This window comes from Andrographis paniculata, unplaced genomic scaffold (genome assembly GCF_009805555.1).
Source record: "Andrographis paniculata isolate CXL003 unplaced genomic scaffold, ASM980555v1 Contig70END, whole genome shotgun sequence".
Taxonomy (NCBI): domain Eukaryota; kingdom Viridiplantae; phylum Streptophyta; class Magnoliopsida; order Lamiales; family Acanthaceae; genus Andrographis; species Andrographis paniculata.
In genome coordinates, this window is record NW_026137607.1 from 1,490,942 (window position 1) to 1,509,165 (window position 18,224).

Below are 18,224 nucleotides of genomic sequence, written 5' to 3' on the forward strand. Positions count from 1 at the left end.
CCACTAGACCCGAGATCTGAGATCCAATACGGGTACATAACATCCTACCCATATCCGAGTAATTAAACCCCAACCCGAAATAAATGGCAACTGTTTTCATTCCTAAATACCTTGAAGTCTTTTATAATTTTTGCTAGTCTCTCCACCTCCTCCATTGTTTTGAAGTCTATTTCGATAAGATCTCAAACATCAAATGAACCCAATAAAATTTTCATTTGTATATTATCTAACATCCATCTATTGCACGGCTTCAGTCTGATTAAATAAATAAAAACATAACAAATTAATTACTACAATTCAAAATTACAAATAAATTCGAAAAAATACCAAAAAAAATAAATGACCTTGAGCTAAGGTCATTCCACTCAAACAATGAGTTCTAAAAATCACAGCCTTGAAAATACTTACCGATATGCATATGATTGTGTACCAATTCAGTACACAAACACCACAGAGGGCCATTGTAAATAACTAACTCCTCCACAGCCATCATCAGCAGCAGCCATGGCAGATCCTTCTAGAAGGGACGCGTCCGTCGGCCGCTGGCCCGGCCGCAGAGAAGAGCGTTCTTCGGGATTGGATACTCGTCCCTCAGCGACGAGGATGGCGTGTAAACCCTCAGATAGAGTTGCTGTCCGAGGTACTGCCGAGCCCAGAACTCTGATCTCAGGTTCCACATTCCGGCGTTGTCGAGCGCCAAGTATATCGCTGTCCATGAATTCGGGTACACCTGTAATAACCAATGTGTAAGAAATTTAAGATATTAACAATGCAGGGAGAGGGCCTCGGCCTGTTGTAATGATACAAGCACGGCCGCATTCACCTGGACGGTGCACCTGGAGACGGCATCGCGGAGATTGTATCCGTTTCTGCTGTCCGACTGCCACTGACCTCCATCCATTCTGTGTGAAAAATCGAGAAGATTGTTAGACTGAAAGGAACGTAATATAAATGTAATAATCCCTCCGACTCGATACAATAGCCTTGTTTACCATTTTTGTCCGTCCCACGATAGTCTCATTTTCGTAAATAACTATATCACTATAAAAGTATCCCTGTTTTTTCATTATTATTACACAATTGCCACTAATTTTTACACTAAGACACTCATAAGGGCAAAAAGGTCTTTTACTCGTACTTTTCATCAACTATCAATATAATATCAAAATTCTTTAAATCCCGTGTCTAACATAACTAAGACTATAGTTCTGGAACAGAAGGAGTACATGTTATATATATAAAAATAGTCGGGGTTTAAAATTGAGGTTAATCAACACCGTACTGATTACCTCAATCAGCACATGAAAATATAACAATCAGCATGCTAATATTGTATCCCGCATGTGCTGTATAGAGTTCTAGCATGTACTGTGTTCTGTAATTCTTTTTTCCAATATGTGTTGCGTTGATATATTTTTTGTAGCATATACTGAGTTTATGTGGGGGTGGGGGTGGGGGGTATGTGAGCTTACCCAACGACGAAGAATGAGTAACCACTGAGGTGATAGCTCTGAACGATATCCTCAGTGTTCTCAAACACGATTTCGATATATGCTCTGTAGTCAGCGCCCATCACGGACGTGTCGAGGTATATCCCTCCGCCTGTGGGATAATCAGAGACACTCCCAACGCGGAAGACGCCGCCTATTTGGAAGAAATCAGCAACTTTCATAGGAGTGTCCGGTGGGACAAAGGAGACGCTGTTGATAGCGAATCTCTGCTTGTTCCCAACCTGTCCCGAACTGCTCGACAAACGGATTGTCCGGGTTGTGTTTATCATGCCATAATGATAAGAGCCTTGCGGATTTGGTCTCGGCCCGCTAGCTGTAAGATTCGTCCTGTAATATAATCCAACAATGCATAACTAATTGAATAAACTATAACCATGGAAAGGCTCAAGCTCAAATTGGTGTAATTTTTTACATACCGGATGGACCGGGCCTGGTTGAGCGACCAATCGACCTCGATGGTAGGCCCCCAAGGCAGGGGTCCAGAAGCGGGTTGGCTTGAGCCGGCGTAACGGAGGAAGGCGGTGGATAAGAGGACTGGAGTGGTGAACCGGGTGGATGCCACAATGTAGTAGTCGTGTGGCGGCTGGTCAGCTGTGACGAGCACGGATGAGCACTGCCCAACATGCAGATCAAGGGACGAGTAGCTGATCTGCAATGTGTGTGTCCCCTCCACCTCGACTACTTTCATCTTGTGGTCTTGGATTCGGAAATTGAGGGAGCTTTGCAGTCCCACGTTGCATATTCTGAACCTGTAGGTATTTCCTGTTTCAAGGTTTACATTTTTGAGTGTTAAGAGGGCTAGACACACGAGCACATATATATTGGACAATATCCTTATACAAATTAAAATATGCACGAAAACACTTCTCCACAGTTCAAAACTGACATTTATTGTAAACACGCGATGAAATATCTAAGGTGTGTTTCTTTCCATGAGTTTTGAAAAAATTTGGTTTGCATGAAAATAATGTTTGATAAGATGTATTTGTGCGGAAAAAAAATAAAATGTATTTTTTTCGAAAAATATTGAATTCAAATAGTAAATAGTAAAATATGGAAAAACTTATAAAGAACAGACCCTAAATACCTAATTTTTACAAAAAAAGAAAAAATAATAGGAGGCTTTATATTATTCTAGGAAAGACTATTTAAAATATTTTATTCATTAATATGTCATAATAAAAGAGAGTTATTATACAATTTACCCATATGGCTATATATATAGAGCGAGAGAGAGAGAGAGAGACCTTGTTGAACTGTGTAAGAGGTGATGTTAGGGCCACGGCCATTGATGAGAATTCCATCAGGAAATGGTAATTCGTTGCCTCCATCAAGAATTGCCTTGAGGTCCTGCGTGTACAGTAAACCATGCACTGAATAAGTGAGTTACACACACAGTAGCTCCTTTAGTCTATTTAATCGTCTAATTAGGTTTTTAATTCCAGACTATCTATTGACTATTGGTAAACAGAGTGTTGGTTTCATTTATTTATTTTTTATTAAATGGGGCAGCAATGGTCAAACTTTGCAGCTCAAACAGTCCTAGAGTTACCGACACTAGAACTAGGGGTGATTCACACGAGATCCCTGGACTCCAACACCAGATGGATCCACACCGTTCATGCAGACAACTGAACGGCCTAGATCCATCTGATGCTCCTACTACAATTAAACTTTCCCACAGCAAGCATCCCACGTTGCAGCTTCTGACAAAACCATCTACCATTGGACAAATCAACAGAGGTCCTCTGACAAGCATCATTTACTTCTTTTGTTTTTTTTATTTCCAAATCTTAGATAAATAAAAATAAACAAAACCCAGGAATAATGAATATATAAATCAGAACTTACAGTGTGATTAGATTTGTACCAATCTCCCACCAAGACAGTGAAATCATCAGCGGGGGTGTCGAAAGGGACAGGAATCATAGGCCTGCTTAGGATCCTGATTCCACCAAACCCACCAGCGGCCTTATGGAAGGCCAACGAAGGGAAGTAGAAGAAGCTCCCGATTTGATCCTTCATTTGAAGAATGTATGTGAAATTCCTCCCTGGTGGGATCGGGCATGTCGTCCCATACACTCCGTCTTCATATGAATTTCTCCTGTTTTGGATCCCATTCCTGCGACATTGTTAGCAATTCTGGTATTAGCAGATCGGAGTGAATTTAGGTTTTAGGGTTTTCTGAAAGTGACCACGATTCTGCATGAAATGTCAGTTTCAGGGAATCAATTCAAGACAAGTCTTTTTCTTGCTTACTTTGTACTAATATTCGTAATTAGCAAAGTAATTATTACACAATCAAGAATAACAGAGGGCAAAGAATGGGAGCATGATGGAGGCAGCAGCTGCCTTTCCAGCTGCTGTCCACTAACTAATATTTATGGACTTATTTTTCATAAATAATTTATGGCATTGCTTTTGAAGATAAAAAGCTTTCTAAGATCAAATCTGTGGAAAAAAGAGGTTCTTCTGGGCAGATTTACTATGCAGAGAGGCAAGTAGGCAACAACCCATGTGAGAGACTTCTTTTACATCTCTTAATTTTGGGAAGTCCAAAGAATTTCCCTTTCCTATCTACCTATATTAAAGTCGAGGCCTTCAAATTAGTAGGTGAAAATTTATTGCCACAATGAAATTGCAACAATCAAAATAAAGAACGAAAGAATAATGTTATCCTGTCCTCGTTCTTCGCAAATTTTGAAATTTGGACACCTTTCTGTAACATTCAGGACCCCAGATTTCTTCAAAAGCATGTGTATTTTTTCACTCCCCAACGAGATTGCAAATTACTAGCATTAATCAAAGTTTATAAATCATCTATTCCATGAAGATTAGAACAGTAGAGACAGAAAAAGAGAGGAAGAAAGACCAACATATATATATACTGCAAAAATGAAGAAAAGAGAGAGATGAAGGCTTCTTACCAGTGAATAAGGAAAGGTTCATCCAAGCTGTTGAAGACATTAACAATGATGTTGTCATTTGTGACCGAGTAGATATCAGGGCCTGGAAACTGCCCATTTATCAGAATACCCTGCAGGAAAGAAAGAACAAACAGCAATTCTCAAGGCAAGAGTTGGGCAGCAGTTAAAGAAGGTAAAGAAAATCCAGGAGAAATGAATCAAGCAAACCTGTTGGGGGACTCCAAGAGGGTAGATGGTGCCATAAGTGATATTCCAGGTGAAGAATCTGTAAGGGTCATCTGCAGCAGCAATGGGAAACAGCACAAATACGAACACAAGTCCCAGCATTACCAGCTGCTGCTGCTGCTTCATTAGCATTTCTGGAACAATACTAGATTTTAGTACCTGTGGAAGCTTGGCTGGTATGGCCATGGCTTCCTTTTGGCGGTGGTATTTATTTGGAGGTATGTCTAGTGTACTGCCTCAGTGACGACTGACTGACTAGCTGTACAAAAAAAAATTGATTAGGGGCTAAGGAAATTAACAAATAATAAATAAATGAATAAAGATAAGGGGTGTCGGTGGTGGGCCCAGGGGGGTCCCAAGGGGCTTCATCTTCTTGGCCTCCAATTGGAGGGAAATTAGAACAGGAGAAGATGTCAAGTTGCAACTACTTCCCTGAAATATAAAGAAAATAAAGAAAACAGAGATCTGAAATTTTATTAGAGGATTTCTGAGTAAATTTTCTGTCTGATTCTGAAAGGTGGGCAAAACCAGCAACAGTGTACCCTCCATTTTATTGGCACTGCATGTGCCTTGACTGCAGTTTTGCTCCCAAACAACACTTCCTGCAATAATATTGCCACCATTTCTACAGTATCTTAAATATATTAAAACTCTGGAGCAACAGGCAACTGCAATCCTATAGTTTGTTCTTCACAATGGAAGCATCCAAATACAAGTACTTTTATATTATAGAGCATGAAAATGTATATATATTTTGGTAACTGGTATAAGAATATATTTCAAATTGACCTACAAATCTATTTAATAAGCAGGCCAAAACAAAGTGGCAGTATGTAATAAAATGGTGAGTTGTCCTATGTGGCAGGATTCAATCCTTTCATACTACCAATGAAGGCAATGGAGTGAGATTGTCATAGATTAGAAATCGAGTGTTCCACACTGCTTGCTCTGCAATGTCTTTGTTCCATTAGTTTCTTTAGTGTCCCTACTGCGTTCGGCGTCGTAACCTCTGCTCCGCCCAATGCCCATCTTAGGTAAACCACGGTTAAGTCCCTCAAGTAAAACACATGCTTTACACCATTTCTGCAGGGATATAGGTTGTATAATACATAAGAGACCAACATAAACTACCAACTGAAGAATGCATGGTCAAGCAACCAATGGTTATCATAAAATACAAATCGCATATCGCGCTTTACACCAATACTGCAGGTACAATGTTGTATATAATATGCAAGAGATCCAGATTACTGACCAAGTAAGCATCTTCAAACTACCCAAGGCATTAATAACACAAACATTTCGATACAATCCTTTTTCAATACTTCGTAGATTTGCAATAAAGTTTCATATACTTCATAAGACAGATTGTTTCTACATGCCCAAAATAGGATCACCACGGCCACATTTCAACTGTAAAACAGCTTCAATAACTTGCAACTATATCGAAACCTTCACACTAGAATTTTTGTACGAACTCCTAAAAATACAATTGGGATGGTGATGTTCGCTCTATAGTTCATTGTTAGTGATGAGGACAATGCCACAATGAGATATGACTGATAATGATGAGCTTAGCCATAACTTCCATAACAATGTATATGAAAGAAAGGGAATTCAAAAAGGACAAGCTAATAACCAAGACAGAAAGGCAAAGCACAACCTTTGTGGTAACTCAAATACAAAACAATAATACAAGAATACCATCAGGCAAACCATTCATTTATGTGCTTTCTTATGAGAAGATATAATCTCACCTGGCTGGAAATGTAACCACATTTTTCACAGTTTCCCTGCTCTGGCATTTTTGTGGAAGCAGAAATCCTAAAGTCCTCCCCTGATTTTATAATGTCGAGTATAGCTCTTGGCCTAAAAATAATCATCCAAAAAATGGATTGCAATGAAATTAGTAAGACAAATAAAACTCTAAGGCATGGAAGCAGACAGCTTTTCTAACCTCATCCTCTCCAAATCTTTAATAAATTCCCGAACAAAGCCTCTATAAGCATTTGGAGAATAAATGCCTGCAAGTTCAAAGGTCAATGGGAAGCCAAAAAGCAACAGTGATTAGAAAATTTAAGATTTATATTGACCAGTTCGGTGAATTAGACAGCCCTCTCTCAAACTTTTCAAGAGGGGCGCCTAAATGGTAAAAAGGACGCTACAATTTACAATACATCTACATCATACCAAAGACCTAGAAAGATCTACAAGACACATAAATGAATGGAATAAACTAGGCACTGAGAACTTACACTCAGTAGAGAAGTAATCCAATCGTTTGAAGTATGCATACGTAAAAGCAGGTTAAGGGCATCATTTCAATATTACTAGGTATGTGTAAACTAAATAGAGATCACTGCTGCAAAGACGTTAATAAAAAAGAAATACAAAAAAGATAGTAAACTAAGTTTTTATCAAATCAAGGATATATCACAATTTCCTTCTCATAGGTGTACTTGAAAGGCTTGCATCTTGGAATAGGTCCATCTTCACCAGTTGTAATAGAGGTACATCTGCTCAGCCTGGCATGTAAATCATGTTGAATTACAAAGAACTTCATATAGAGGGAAACCAAAAGAAACACCTATTACAGCTATATTCAACAATTTTTACTCGAACTTTCAAATCCATATCTGAACAAATTACCTTGCTATATCACCTCTTAATATATTTAAGAGGACTGTTTCGGCGATATCATCTGCATTATGCCCCGTCACTAGCTTGTCTACTTTTAAAAGTGCAGCACCACGATCAAGGGCCTTAAAAGCACAGCAGTATTACAAATGTTAAATTTGTAATAGCAAATTACCAAGTCTAATACATGAAAACCTGGAATCCCGGTGGACATTTACTTGCAAAATAAACTAATTCAGAGGGACTCAACAACCAAAACAAAACAAATTTCAAATTTATTGTTGATTCAATTATAAATTGACAATTTTCTTTTCATTATTCAATGTCAGGACTATGAGTATAATATCAACTTAGAACCAGCAGATTATAGAAAGTACTGGTTAACGAGCATGTTCTGATAAAAGCAAGGAAAAAGAATCGTAGAACATAAGTTTGAACATAAGACTCTAACAAGAAGTAAATTTGTTACCTGACGCCGAAAAACACCACAAAAGGTACAGTTATTCTTCAACCCTATAAGCTTCACAATCTCATCCATTGTCCATCCATATAATTCTTTGTATGAAACAACTTTGAGAGGAAGTCCATACTGAACAAGATATAAAATACTTAACACTGGAACTGCACCAAGTCAATCTGTAGCTTGACTTTGCAGTAACTTAAGTTTGATCAATGCAAATGCAAGCAAAGAAGCAGTTAGTTCTATACCTGAACTTCATTTCTCTTGACAGTTTCAAGCGAGTCGTCTCTGTAACCAGTGATGCCTTCGTCAACAGAAAGCAGGAAAAGATCTAAGCCATAATTATGTCTTCGATTCAATTCCGATAAGACATAAGCAAGCACCGTGGAATCTGCATCAACCAAATAAATCTCATTTGTAAAGCTAATACACTGTAATGCATGTCTTGCAAGGGATTATCCTTTCAATTAAGCACGCGATTTAAGTGAGTTGCAATCACTACACAATCAACATACAGAACAAATTCAAATACATCTCACCTTTTCCTCCGGATGCTCCAATAGCGACGCGTTCGCCAGGATTGAAAAGATTATTATCAACTATAGCTGAATGAACTTCGTCTTCGAAAACTGCATAAAAACACTCCTTGCATATCTTCTCGAAAGATTAGGGAAACGAGAACCAACAATCACTCAGCAAAAGCGCTCGAAAATGATATCAGACAGAACAAAAATACGAGTTAAAGCCAAACCATACTTGCTCCAGGGTTTTAGGACGTTTCAGAGCCGCGCGTCTTTCATTACAGACTGTACAGAGCCTACCACCGCCTCGAGGCTTCGTCCCCGCCGTCTCCAACGCCATCTGAACTTCAATTCTCCGCAGAAGACACTCCGCGATTCCGACTGTTCCCGGAGAACGTACGAAAATTCCGCCGAGGACGGCGAATGGCGCGGCCGTCCGTTTGGGTCGTACCTAAAGGCCATGCTTTCAGATTCGGGTATCGGACCACCCGAATCCAGATTCGGGTAAACATACTGAATTAACATTCGGGTACTCGGACCACCCGAATCCGGACCTCTGAAATGGGCCGGTCTTTAAAGGCCATATCTTAGGCTCAAAGGACACTGCTTCCGTACAACAATTGGAGGCCCAACCATGAAATAATTTGGAGGCAAAAGAATATCTATATTAAAATTAGGGAACAATTTCAATTTCGCCCCTTCTTCGCCGGCCGTCGGTTTAAAGTCGTTCTCCCTGTAGTTAACTTCCGGCAGACTGCTCAGCTCGGCCGCCGGCGAACGAATTGAAGTTGGGAGAATATGTGAAGGAAAATTTTTCAAATTATATAGAGGCTCGTTGGGAGATAAGAGGATGCTGGCGCGATCGAATTTGGCGGAGCAGCTGAGAGAGTATCAAATTCGATCCAAACACGACTGCGCTTCCATATCGTTTTTGGCATCCACCTCGAATCTCGCCTCTTCTAGGTACTTTTATTTTTATTATTTTTTTCTAAAAAAAAATTGTGGAATTTTGTGTGTTAATGCTGCAACTTGATTGTGTTGATGTTAGGCGCGATTTTTTCTGCTAAAAATTTGGAATACTGCACAAGTACAATTTGAAATAGGGAATCGGCTAGTTTGATCTTGGCTTTGACTGGACAATCAATCAGTTGTAACAACTTGAGGTTTTCTTCAATTAATGGATTATTGCATTATACTTTGATTATCCATACCAATACCATTGCTGGAACTTGGCTTCATCATGCTTTCAGAACTGTCAATAAGAAGCATTAGTTGTTACAACTGATTGATTGTCCAGTCAAATTTTACCTGTTTCTTCGGGTATGTTTGTTTTCATGGGTTTGTGGAAAATTCGATTTGGGTTTGGTATTAAAATAGTGCATGATGTAATTTTTTTTTTCGGGAAACCTGGATTTTGGTGGTAAAAGAAACAAACCCTTTTTATTGAACTCCATGTATTGTAAGGGATAAGAAAAGTGGGTAGAAATGGAATGTGTGACAAAAATAACATGTGCTAGTTGTTTTTTTGTGTCTAGTGATCTCTCGTCTCAAAAGATCATCTTGCTGGAACTCTATGTGCAAACATATGTAATTGGAATCTGGAAATATATCATATTACCAATCCATTCATGGACCTTCTTGTTGCATTTATCCACTCTCAGATTTTAGATGTCATAACCAATTGTTGCGTGGATATGAGAACATGATTAACCCGAAGCAAGTCAATTCAATGGATTAAGGGAATGCTTACAAGATGAAGATAGATTAATCTATAAAGTAAACATTATATATTTACACATAAAGATGAAGTAAATCATTTTAATGGGACATTATTTTGGATCATGTGTTAAAAACTTCACTACTTTCACGCCGATGAATGGTTTCTTGTCTTTCCTCTTAAAGATAATAACTTGTCAATATGTAAAGCTGAGTAGTCGAGGTTTGCATTGTTTCCTTTTTTAGCTTCTTTTATGCAAACTGTTAGCTTTTACGCTGCTACAGGGTTGATGTCGCAATCTTTGTCATATGGGAGCTTGTCATTCTAGCATTCCTTGTTTTCTCGGCTGTTTCATTGTATTTTCAGCATCTAAGGTTTGCGGTTATCTTGTTGTGTACGGCAATGCTGTTGCTGCTGTGCATAAAAATGACTAAACAAGCTAAGCTGGCTCGAAAACAAAAAAGAAGGATGCTTCTTCCTTTATCTATGTAGATGTCAATAGATTGTATACTTGTCAAAAATAAAAACATCTTTTGTAGATTATGAGAATTCAATGTTACATGTGAAGAATGTAAAGTTCATGTTTATCATTGAAGTCTGTTCCATTCACAGTTATAAATGAGTTTGTTAGTTACTTTGTGTGAAGTTAATGTGAAATTAATCATTTGTGGGTCATGATTTAATGTTCATAATTCTTATACCAAGTATCACTTGAACAACCTTTTATTTAATGTGTCAACTTCAACAAAAAATTGTTAGTAACATTTATCTAGGGTTTGAACACTATATATATATATATATGTATCTTACTATCTATTACTTTTTATATAATTCCTTGATTCATGCTTAATAAAAATCCTGGTCTTTCGGTGCTACCAATAAATAAAAGTTAAAAAGTGTTTTTTTAGCCGTGTAACTGATCCTTTATTATTTTAGTCTTGTACTTAAGTGGAGCAAGTCGCAAACTAGTCCTATAAGTGAAAATTTTTCGCTGTTTTAGTCCTCCGATGCTGGAGACACTCGCGTAGCTCGCCGGAAGCTACGTGTCCGCCAAGTGTTATTTTTTTTTTCATTTTTTTTCATTTTTTTTAAAATTTATTTAAAATTTATTTTAATTTTATTTGCCTTTTTTCATTAGGTTCAATTTAAAAAAATAAATCCACGTGTCCGCCAGGTAGGTGTCGCTGACTTGGCAGGATTCTTGGCGGACACATGGCTTTTGGCGAGCCACGCGGGCGTCTCCGGCGCCGGAGGACTAAACCAACGAAAATTTTTCACTTATGGGACTAACTTGCGACAGACTCCATTACGAGACTAAAATGATAAGGGGTCTAGTTATGGGACTAAAAAAACAGTTTACCCGTAAATAAATTTTGATCAAAGTGGATAACTAAATTTTTATGAGTTTCATTTTGTTTTCATACCGATCTTGTGATATTTTTATAACATATTCTTTGCAGCATTGATGCTCTTGCACATATTCATCATAAAAGTTAGCACCTTATAATGGAAAAGCTAAATAAACAAAGATCGACGCATACTCAACCACGAAATAACGAAAGTGATTTCAAAATTTTATTTGTATCTACAAACAACACATCTCGACACCTATGTAATCCAAAGCTGTCCTAAATTCCAAGATTATTGAAACGACAACAATGTTTGAGACATCATTGTGAGTAGTTCATTTGCCTCTATGTTATACTTTTGACATCTACGGTAAATTATATCCGGAGAAAAATAGATACATTTCTTCAAATGCATCAATTATATCAGAATATTGTAACAAATTTTAAACAAGCTCCCAAGTATTGGCTGCCTTCAACCAGTCTCACCATTCCAAAAATTATGACTCTAAAAATACAGTTGGTACAGTAATTCCAACCCACAATTCTATTTTCAACTCCAAAAAAATATTATCTAAATATTCTTTAAATATTCTATTTTATATATTATTTTTAAACAACTTTTTATATTAAAAAAATAAAAATATACACAATTAAAATATAAAAAATTACAGATTGGTCCTTGTAGGGACCAATTTACAATTTGTAATTTTTTTTTTTAAAAAATCATAATTGGCGTTGCTACGGTGCAATACCAAAAATAGTGTTGCACTGTAGCAAACACCATACAAACACAAAAAATGGGATGGAAATGAAGTTGTGTTGGAGAAGCATATCTCCAACTATGGAGCTGCAATATTGGCGTTGTGTTGGAGAAGCCTTAGAAACATATCATGCCAATCCACCTTAGTTAAGGTGGTAATGAATTCTCACCTCATCCAATTCACAAACAAACAATTACAAACATAGATATGTGCTGCACTTTCCCCATCCAATTTATGCAAATCTCTACAAATTAAGCGTAAATTAGTTCAATACTTCACTCAAAATATCCAAACCATAAAGGATATTGCCTTAAATGAAGCAGAAATCCAAATAATTTTTTCAGCCCATTAGAAAATAAGTATAATTCATTTACCATTTGATTCCTTCTCTTCCACTTCCAAGGCCTAATTTTCTAAATTTCCGCTTTCCACGGAGTCACAGTATTATAATCCTTAATTATATTTATTTCTAACAATCTAAGATAAATCAATACTTTAAATTATATAAATATTTTATTATTTAGAAAATTTCACAATTGAGTGTTATTAATAATTTAATGCAATAACATTTAATTTTAATACTTTAAAAAATGTATGTTATTGTAATTTTCAAATTAGATATTTGATTTCACATACTAACTAAAAATGAAGATTATAACCATCAAGTAATTACTCATGAAATAATAATAAATATTAATAATCATCATCTAATTTTCTAGAAGATTATATAAAGTGGACGAATATTTAAAATTTTGACAATTCTAAAGCCTTAATAAAAACGTCACTTTCCTTATATACAACTAGGGATTAGGTGAATATGTTAAATATCTCATTGATTACATAGGAATATTAATGGATATTTAGGATCAAACTTTCATAATCCTCTAATGATTATATCTAGATTCACTTTAAATTAATAAAATCAATGATAAGATTTTGATGTGTTTATTGCTATATAATAAACCTGCATTCATGCAGGGTTGTGAACGACACATTTATGAAATTTCTGTAGTACGCTTTGTTATGTCGAGTTTGGCAACCTCTATGCAACATAAACTTCTAAACATTCAATTTGATTATATTTTTCGTGTTTGTGAATTTTTACCCTTCCACTTATTTTAGTATTTAATTTCTTTTCTTACATAGATGCTTTTAAAGTTTCAAAATTGTACACAATTTATAGAATGTATCTGCACAAATCTGTTTTACATACATAACAATATTTTTTCTGTATTTTTTGTCTCTTGACAAATGAACAATTTTTAGATCAGTCCGGGTTCTTAGGCAAATTTTACATTGTCAATTAAAATCTAAATGAGTAAATGTAAAGTTTATAACTTCTTTATACATATATATAAAGAAATAATTTAGAATCATGGAAGAGCTTAAATTCATGATTCTTTATTTACTTTATCTAGATTTTAAGAGACATTGGAAGATTTGCCTAAGAAACCCAGTCTGATCTATATATTCTATTGTCAATGAGAAATCATTTTTCAATATTTGAATTAGTAACAAATATCCTTAAAAGGAAAAGTAAAAATATAATAATTAAAGAAGAAGCATTTTCTTGCTTTTCGGATTTTACACAATATATGTTCATATTTTACAATTTTGGCATTGAAATTTTCAAGAAATATTATAGAAATGGTTGTGTTGGAAATTCAATTGAGCTTACTCTCTCTATGTTTAGTAATTTTAGTAGATTACATGATGCATGTGGAGTACAAACATGGTTACAACTATTTTCTATTGAAATTAATTTTTGTGTAATGTATTTTGTCAATGTTCAGGATATCTTGCTTCAGGTAGAAAACATCATTGCCACTCTATTTGCCAATAAATTATTTCTTCGGATCTGGTTGATATCAGGAGCAAGATCATAAGCATGTCTCGTGAAGATTTTCAATTGTATGTCCATTGATGTTTCTTGTTAAAAGGTTTTATGCTCTAAACTTATGCTGAAAGTATCCCCATATAATTATGTGGGAAATTTAGGGTGTGTTTTGTTTAATGTTTTAGTTCGAGTTGTTTTTTATGTAAGGTGTGAGATATTTTATCAATAATATAAATAAGTAATATTTTGTGTTGAAGTTTTTAGTATATATATTACTCCTCCATCCGCTAAACTTATATTCGGTTCTTTTGTAATTTACAAAGAAAACGATGATAAATTTGATGGACGAAAGAAGTATTTATATTATGTGGATGTGTGTATATATTGTATCTTTTTATTAATATTAATAAAAAATTATTGGGTGAATAAACCATTAATTTTCTTCCGGCCATGATTAGGGAGCTGGACGATAATAACTCCTCACATATCACGGATTTGTCTGAATGATGAACCAATGGCATTTGACTACCAAATCCTCAACCATTACACCCCACCTTGTAGAAATTGAGGTGTGCATTGAATCAGTAAGGGGTTGGGGACTACTAATTTTGTCACAAGCGCTTTCTGTGTGCCTGTGGATTTGTTTTTGGACGAACAACAGCCCAATAACGCTGAAGGTTAATATATGTTTGGTACCATGAATTCTCATTGTGGATATTTTTTTTGAAACTTTCTGTTATGCTGAAATGATCTTAACTTGGATTCTTCTGAATTTTGGTGGGCATTTATTTCTATTCTAGTTTGGTGCACGCATAACTATTGTAAATGATGTCAATCACACACAAAATATGCCATCAAACAATGTAAATACCGTATTGTTAAATGAATAGAAATTGCACTATTATTGCGATCATTTTCACTTATATAAATAAAATTAAATTCTACAATATTCTGCGGATAATATTGATAGAAAAACTTCTCATTAACTCAAAACTAATTGAAAAAAAATCTGTATTAGAGCTCAGAAAAGCTTACATGCCGGACTAATTCATCCTCTCCATAGCTATAAAATACGTAAGGACTACCGGTTCCACAACAAGGGAATGAACAGGACCTAGGTGCTCCGATAATAGTGTTGTTTCTACCAAACCATTTTCCACCAACTGTCCGAGTCGGATCTACACAGAAAATCAAGCCCCGATAATAAACACATTTGAGTGTTTGTCTTATATTTTACATTATAACAAAATGATTTGAATAGAATATCCTCAGAGACACTCAACCATGCTCAAAAGTACATATTTCTTTATCCAAAACAAAACTCAAACAAACAATTCCATGCTAGTGAAATGATGCAAACAATAGTTAATCACAACACAACATTGTCTCGGTGCAAAAAGTTGCTAACAATTTGATCAACTACTCTCATTTGTCAACACCTGTATTGAATCAAATTTACTTTAATCCAATTCTTTCCAATCAATATTGTATTCTTTATGCATAACAGGAAGGATATGACTCAACTTTTTTAGTTTTTTTATGCACATTGCTACTTTAGTTCCAAATTTTTGATTCATGAAAATTCAATTTTAAGCATTAACAAAAGTCAAAATATTTGTACAAAATATCATCAAAATATGACGTAAAAATGAACTGAGAAGCTGAAGATGGAGAACATTAAATGTGACTAGTAAATATACAAAATCAGGTCGTGGTAAGTATATATTTCCAAACCAAAATTCAAGTTCTTTAATAATCTTTCATCTGGGTTATCAAGAATTATTGCATACTAATTTCATAAAAGATATATGAAAACATCTTTCAACATTCATATCTATTAAATAAAATACCTGTGAATTAGCAGATGTTGTCACTATATGACAATCATCTATGTTTGACATGATTTTGGCATGGTATACATTGTCGTAGCGCCTCAAAAAGTATGACAGTTTCACTTCCGGGGTTGCCCAATCCCACAACTTTATGTCCGGGTCATTAGAGCTCGAGACAGTAGTGTCTCCGATCGAGTTGAATTTGATGATATTTACACCTTCTTGATAACCTTTCAGTTTTCCGAACAAATCAATGCGTTCAATTAGGTTATGCACCAAAGTACAAAGACACGTTAATGTTATTCATATTTTAACAAATGAGAATTGAGCTGTTAATTTGAATATTCCACGACAATGAAGACTCACAAGAATGTTGACTTCATAACTTTCCAAATATCTCATGACAGAAAATTCAAGAAAATGTTAGCATCATAAACTGTCGAAGTGTATCAGACGAAATATTATTAAATGAACCAAAGATCAACCACCAATCTTATCCAATCATACTATCAACTACGAAACCCCACCATTCTCTATATCTAAACACATCAACAATGCAACATCCAAACCATCGCTTAACACTACAATCAATCTATTAACACAATAATCACAAAATACACCATACATTCACAACCTTTATAGATAAAAACTTCAAAATTCGTTACACTTTTACTCCCAGAGAGAAACCTCGGGGAGGGCATAAACCCATCTCCCTCTTAAACAATTCAACCAAACCACTTTTCAAAATTCTTGCGCAGTCTGTTGGTCATATCGTTCTCTAGAAGAAATAAAGATTGATAAATTGAAGGAATGCGATTCTATAGATGAAGTACCAGTGAACAGACAACGGCAAAAAGAAAAATAGCTTAATATTTGGCTGTGGAGGGCAGAGTATATATAAAGCCATTGCAAATTTGTGTGCCGTAAATTCATCGACGATGCATAAGATCGTCGGACGGTTCCAAATCCAAACAATGACAGACGAACAGCGGTATTCATTTATGTGTAGGTTATTAGGTTGTGTTGTTTCCAATTTTAAATATTATTGATATGATTCAAAAAATAATTTCCAAAAAAAAATATATATTGTGTATTTGATTAAAGGATTTTGTCCAAGTTTTTAGTTTTCATTAATTAGTTTTTTTTATTATTATTTCTTTATATATTAGTATGTTTAAAAAATACATGATAATTTAAAGTATATTCTACCACTTAAAAACAATTCAAAATTAAACTCCAAGAAACCAATGGTGGTGATATTCTATCAAAAATAGAACCCCAAAATATTCATAATGAAAAAAAGTTAAATATAAATAATAAACAAATTAATCAATAGTATCTAGATAAAATACCTTGTATCAATTGTAGATTATAAAATGAGTGAAGATTTCTTCTTACTTGACTCAAAATCTTATCATCATCCAGCGCTTTGATTTTTTTTTTTTTTTTTGTTAAAAATATCAAAAAATTTTTGTGATTATTGGAATATGTGGCTTTTGACGGCAGAGAAAGACCGCTACGAATAAAACCTTGCAATTTCATTCTAATTGTTTATATAGATTTTAATTTGGATTTTTTTTTATTGGACTTGAAATATTTAATTATCACTGTAATCACTGGAAAATTATTTAAAATAAAATTCTACAACATCAATCTAATTATTTATATAATTTTAAAATATATATTAGGGTTTTAATTATTGGACAAATATTTGATGATAATTGCAATCAATGAAAAATTATTTAAAAATAAAATCCTTCAACATCAATCTATTTATTTATATAAATTTAAAAAATATATATTTGTGCTTTAATTATTGGAGTTAAAATACATGATAATTATGAATATTGAGGTTTCTTACAATAAAATTCTTCAATCCAAATGTATTTACAAATATAAATTTAAAATTTCGAATTGTTGATCTTATAACATATGATTATTAAATTCATTAAAATAAACATATACAACTTCAGTTTAATTAGCTTTCAACCGGTAATTGTAATTAGAGTTAGTTGGATATTTTAGTTTTGACTAAATTATATAACATCCGCAGTATTTTTAGTAAAAATGCATTTTATTTATTGCGTCAACCCATTTGTATTAATGTATCATTATCGTCCAAAAATTAATATTTAATTGTAAATATGAATCTAATAATGCAAGTTTTATACAAAAATAAAAGAACTAAAATATTTTTAAATAATTTTTTGAATAAAATAAATAAATAAATAATTGATTAACTTTTATTTTATAATTTTTATAAGACATTGTTTAGCTGATTTTTACAAATATTATAAAAATAAATGATTGATCAATTATTTATTTATTTATTTTATTCAAAAAATTATTTAAGATATTTTATGTTTATTTATTTGTATAAAACTTGTTTAATTTAGATCTTTATTTAAAACCAAATATCAGTTTTGACAATGATGGTATTTTCTGCA

At 34.3% G+C, this 18,224-nt stretch overlaps 3 protein-coding genes across 3 annotated transcripts; 1 reads left to right on the forward strand and 2 right to left on the reverse strand.

Annotated features, from left to right (window-relative positions):
* Window positions 1-268: 268 nt before the first annotated feature.
* On the reverse strand, window positions 269-5,198 carry LOC127264372 (L-ascorbate oxidase homolog). Its single transcript, XM_051293852.1, has 8 exons — window positions 4,646-5,198; window positions 4,439-4,548; window positions 3,363-3,633; window positions 2,759-2,861; window positions 1,928-2,273; window positions 1,473-1,838; window positions 824-902; window positions 269-730 (listed from the first exon to the last, which is right to left on the reverse strand). The coding sequence occupies exons 1-8, from the start codon at window positions 4,847-4,849 to the stop codon at window positions 518-520; spliced, it is 1,692 nt and encodes a 563-aa protein (XP_051149809.1). The 5' UTR covers window positions 4,850-5,198; the 3' UTR covers window positions 269-517.
* A 175-nt stretch (window positions 5,199-5,373) lies between these two features.
* On the reverse strand, window positions 5,374-8,724 carry LOC127264373 (cytoplasmic tRNA 2-thiolation protein 1). The gene is made up of 10 exons (XM_051293853.1): window positions 8,517-8,724; window positions 8,300-8,414; window positions 8,009-8,151; window positions 7,770-7,889; window positions 7,313-7,425; window positions 7,096-7,188; window positions 6,919-6,959; window positions 6,621-6,687; window positions 6,421-6,532; window positions 5,374-5,746 (listed from the first exon to the last, which is right to left on the reverse strand). Exons 1-10 carry the CDS (start codon window positions 8,619-8,621, stop codon window positions 5,582-5,584), a joined length of 1,074 nt encoding a protein of 357 aa, XP_051149810.1. The 5' UTR covers window positions 8,622-8,724; the 3' UTR covers window positions 5,374-5,581.
* Window positions 8,725-8,936: 212 nt separating this feature from the next.
* LOC127264374 (uncharacterized) lies at window positions 8,937-10,568 on the forward strand. The gene is made up of 2 exons (XM_051293854.1): window positions 8,937-9,244; window positions 10,283-10,568. The coding sequence occupies exons 1-2, from the start codon at window positions 9,132-9,134 to the stop codon at window positions 10,488-10,490; spliced, it is 321 nt and encodes a 106-aa protein (XP_051149811.1). The 5' UTR covers window positions 8,937-9,131; the 3' UTR covers window positions 10,491-10,568.
* The last annotated feature ends 7,656 nt before the right edge of the window (window positions 10,569-18,224 follow it).

Excerpts from the sequence above, each read along its gene's own strand:
- LOC127264372 (XM_051293852.1), bottom strand. The coding sequence starts at position 4,849 with ATGGCCATACCAGCCAAGCTTCCACAGGTACTAAAATCTAGTATTGTT. Across the intron at positions 2,274-2,758 it reads CTCTTACACAGTTCAACAAG|GAAATACCTACAGGTTCAGA; the intron begins GTCTCTCTCTCT and ends ACCTTGAAACAG. Across the intron at positions 731-823 it reads TCTCCAGGTGCACCGTCCAG|GTGTACCCGAATTCATGGAC; the intron begins GTGAATGCGGCC and ends TGGTTATTACAG.
- LOC127264373 (XM_051293853.1), bottom strand. The coding sequence starts at position 8,621 with ATGGCGTTGGAGACGGCGGGGACGAAGCCTCGAGGCGGTGGTAGGCTC. Across the intron at positions 8,415-8,516 it reads GTCCTAAAACCCTGGAGCAA|ATATGCAAGGAGTGTTTTTA; the intron begins GTATGGTTTGGC and ends TCTTTCGAGAAG. Across the intron at positions 7,426-7,769 it reads GTGGTGTTTTTCGGCGTCAG|GCCCTTGATCGTGGTGCTGC; the intron begins GTAACAAATTTA and ends TGTGCTTTTAAG.
- LOC127264374 (XM_051293854.1), top strand. The coding sequence starts at position 9,132 with ATGCTGGCGCGATCGAATTTGGCGGAGCAGCTGAGAGAGTATCAAATT. Across the intron at positions 9,245-10,282 it reads TCGAATCTCGCCTCTTCTAG|GGTTGATGTCGCAATCTTTG; the intron begins GTACTTTTATTT and ends ACGCTGCTACAG.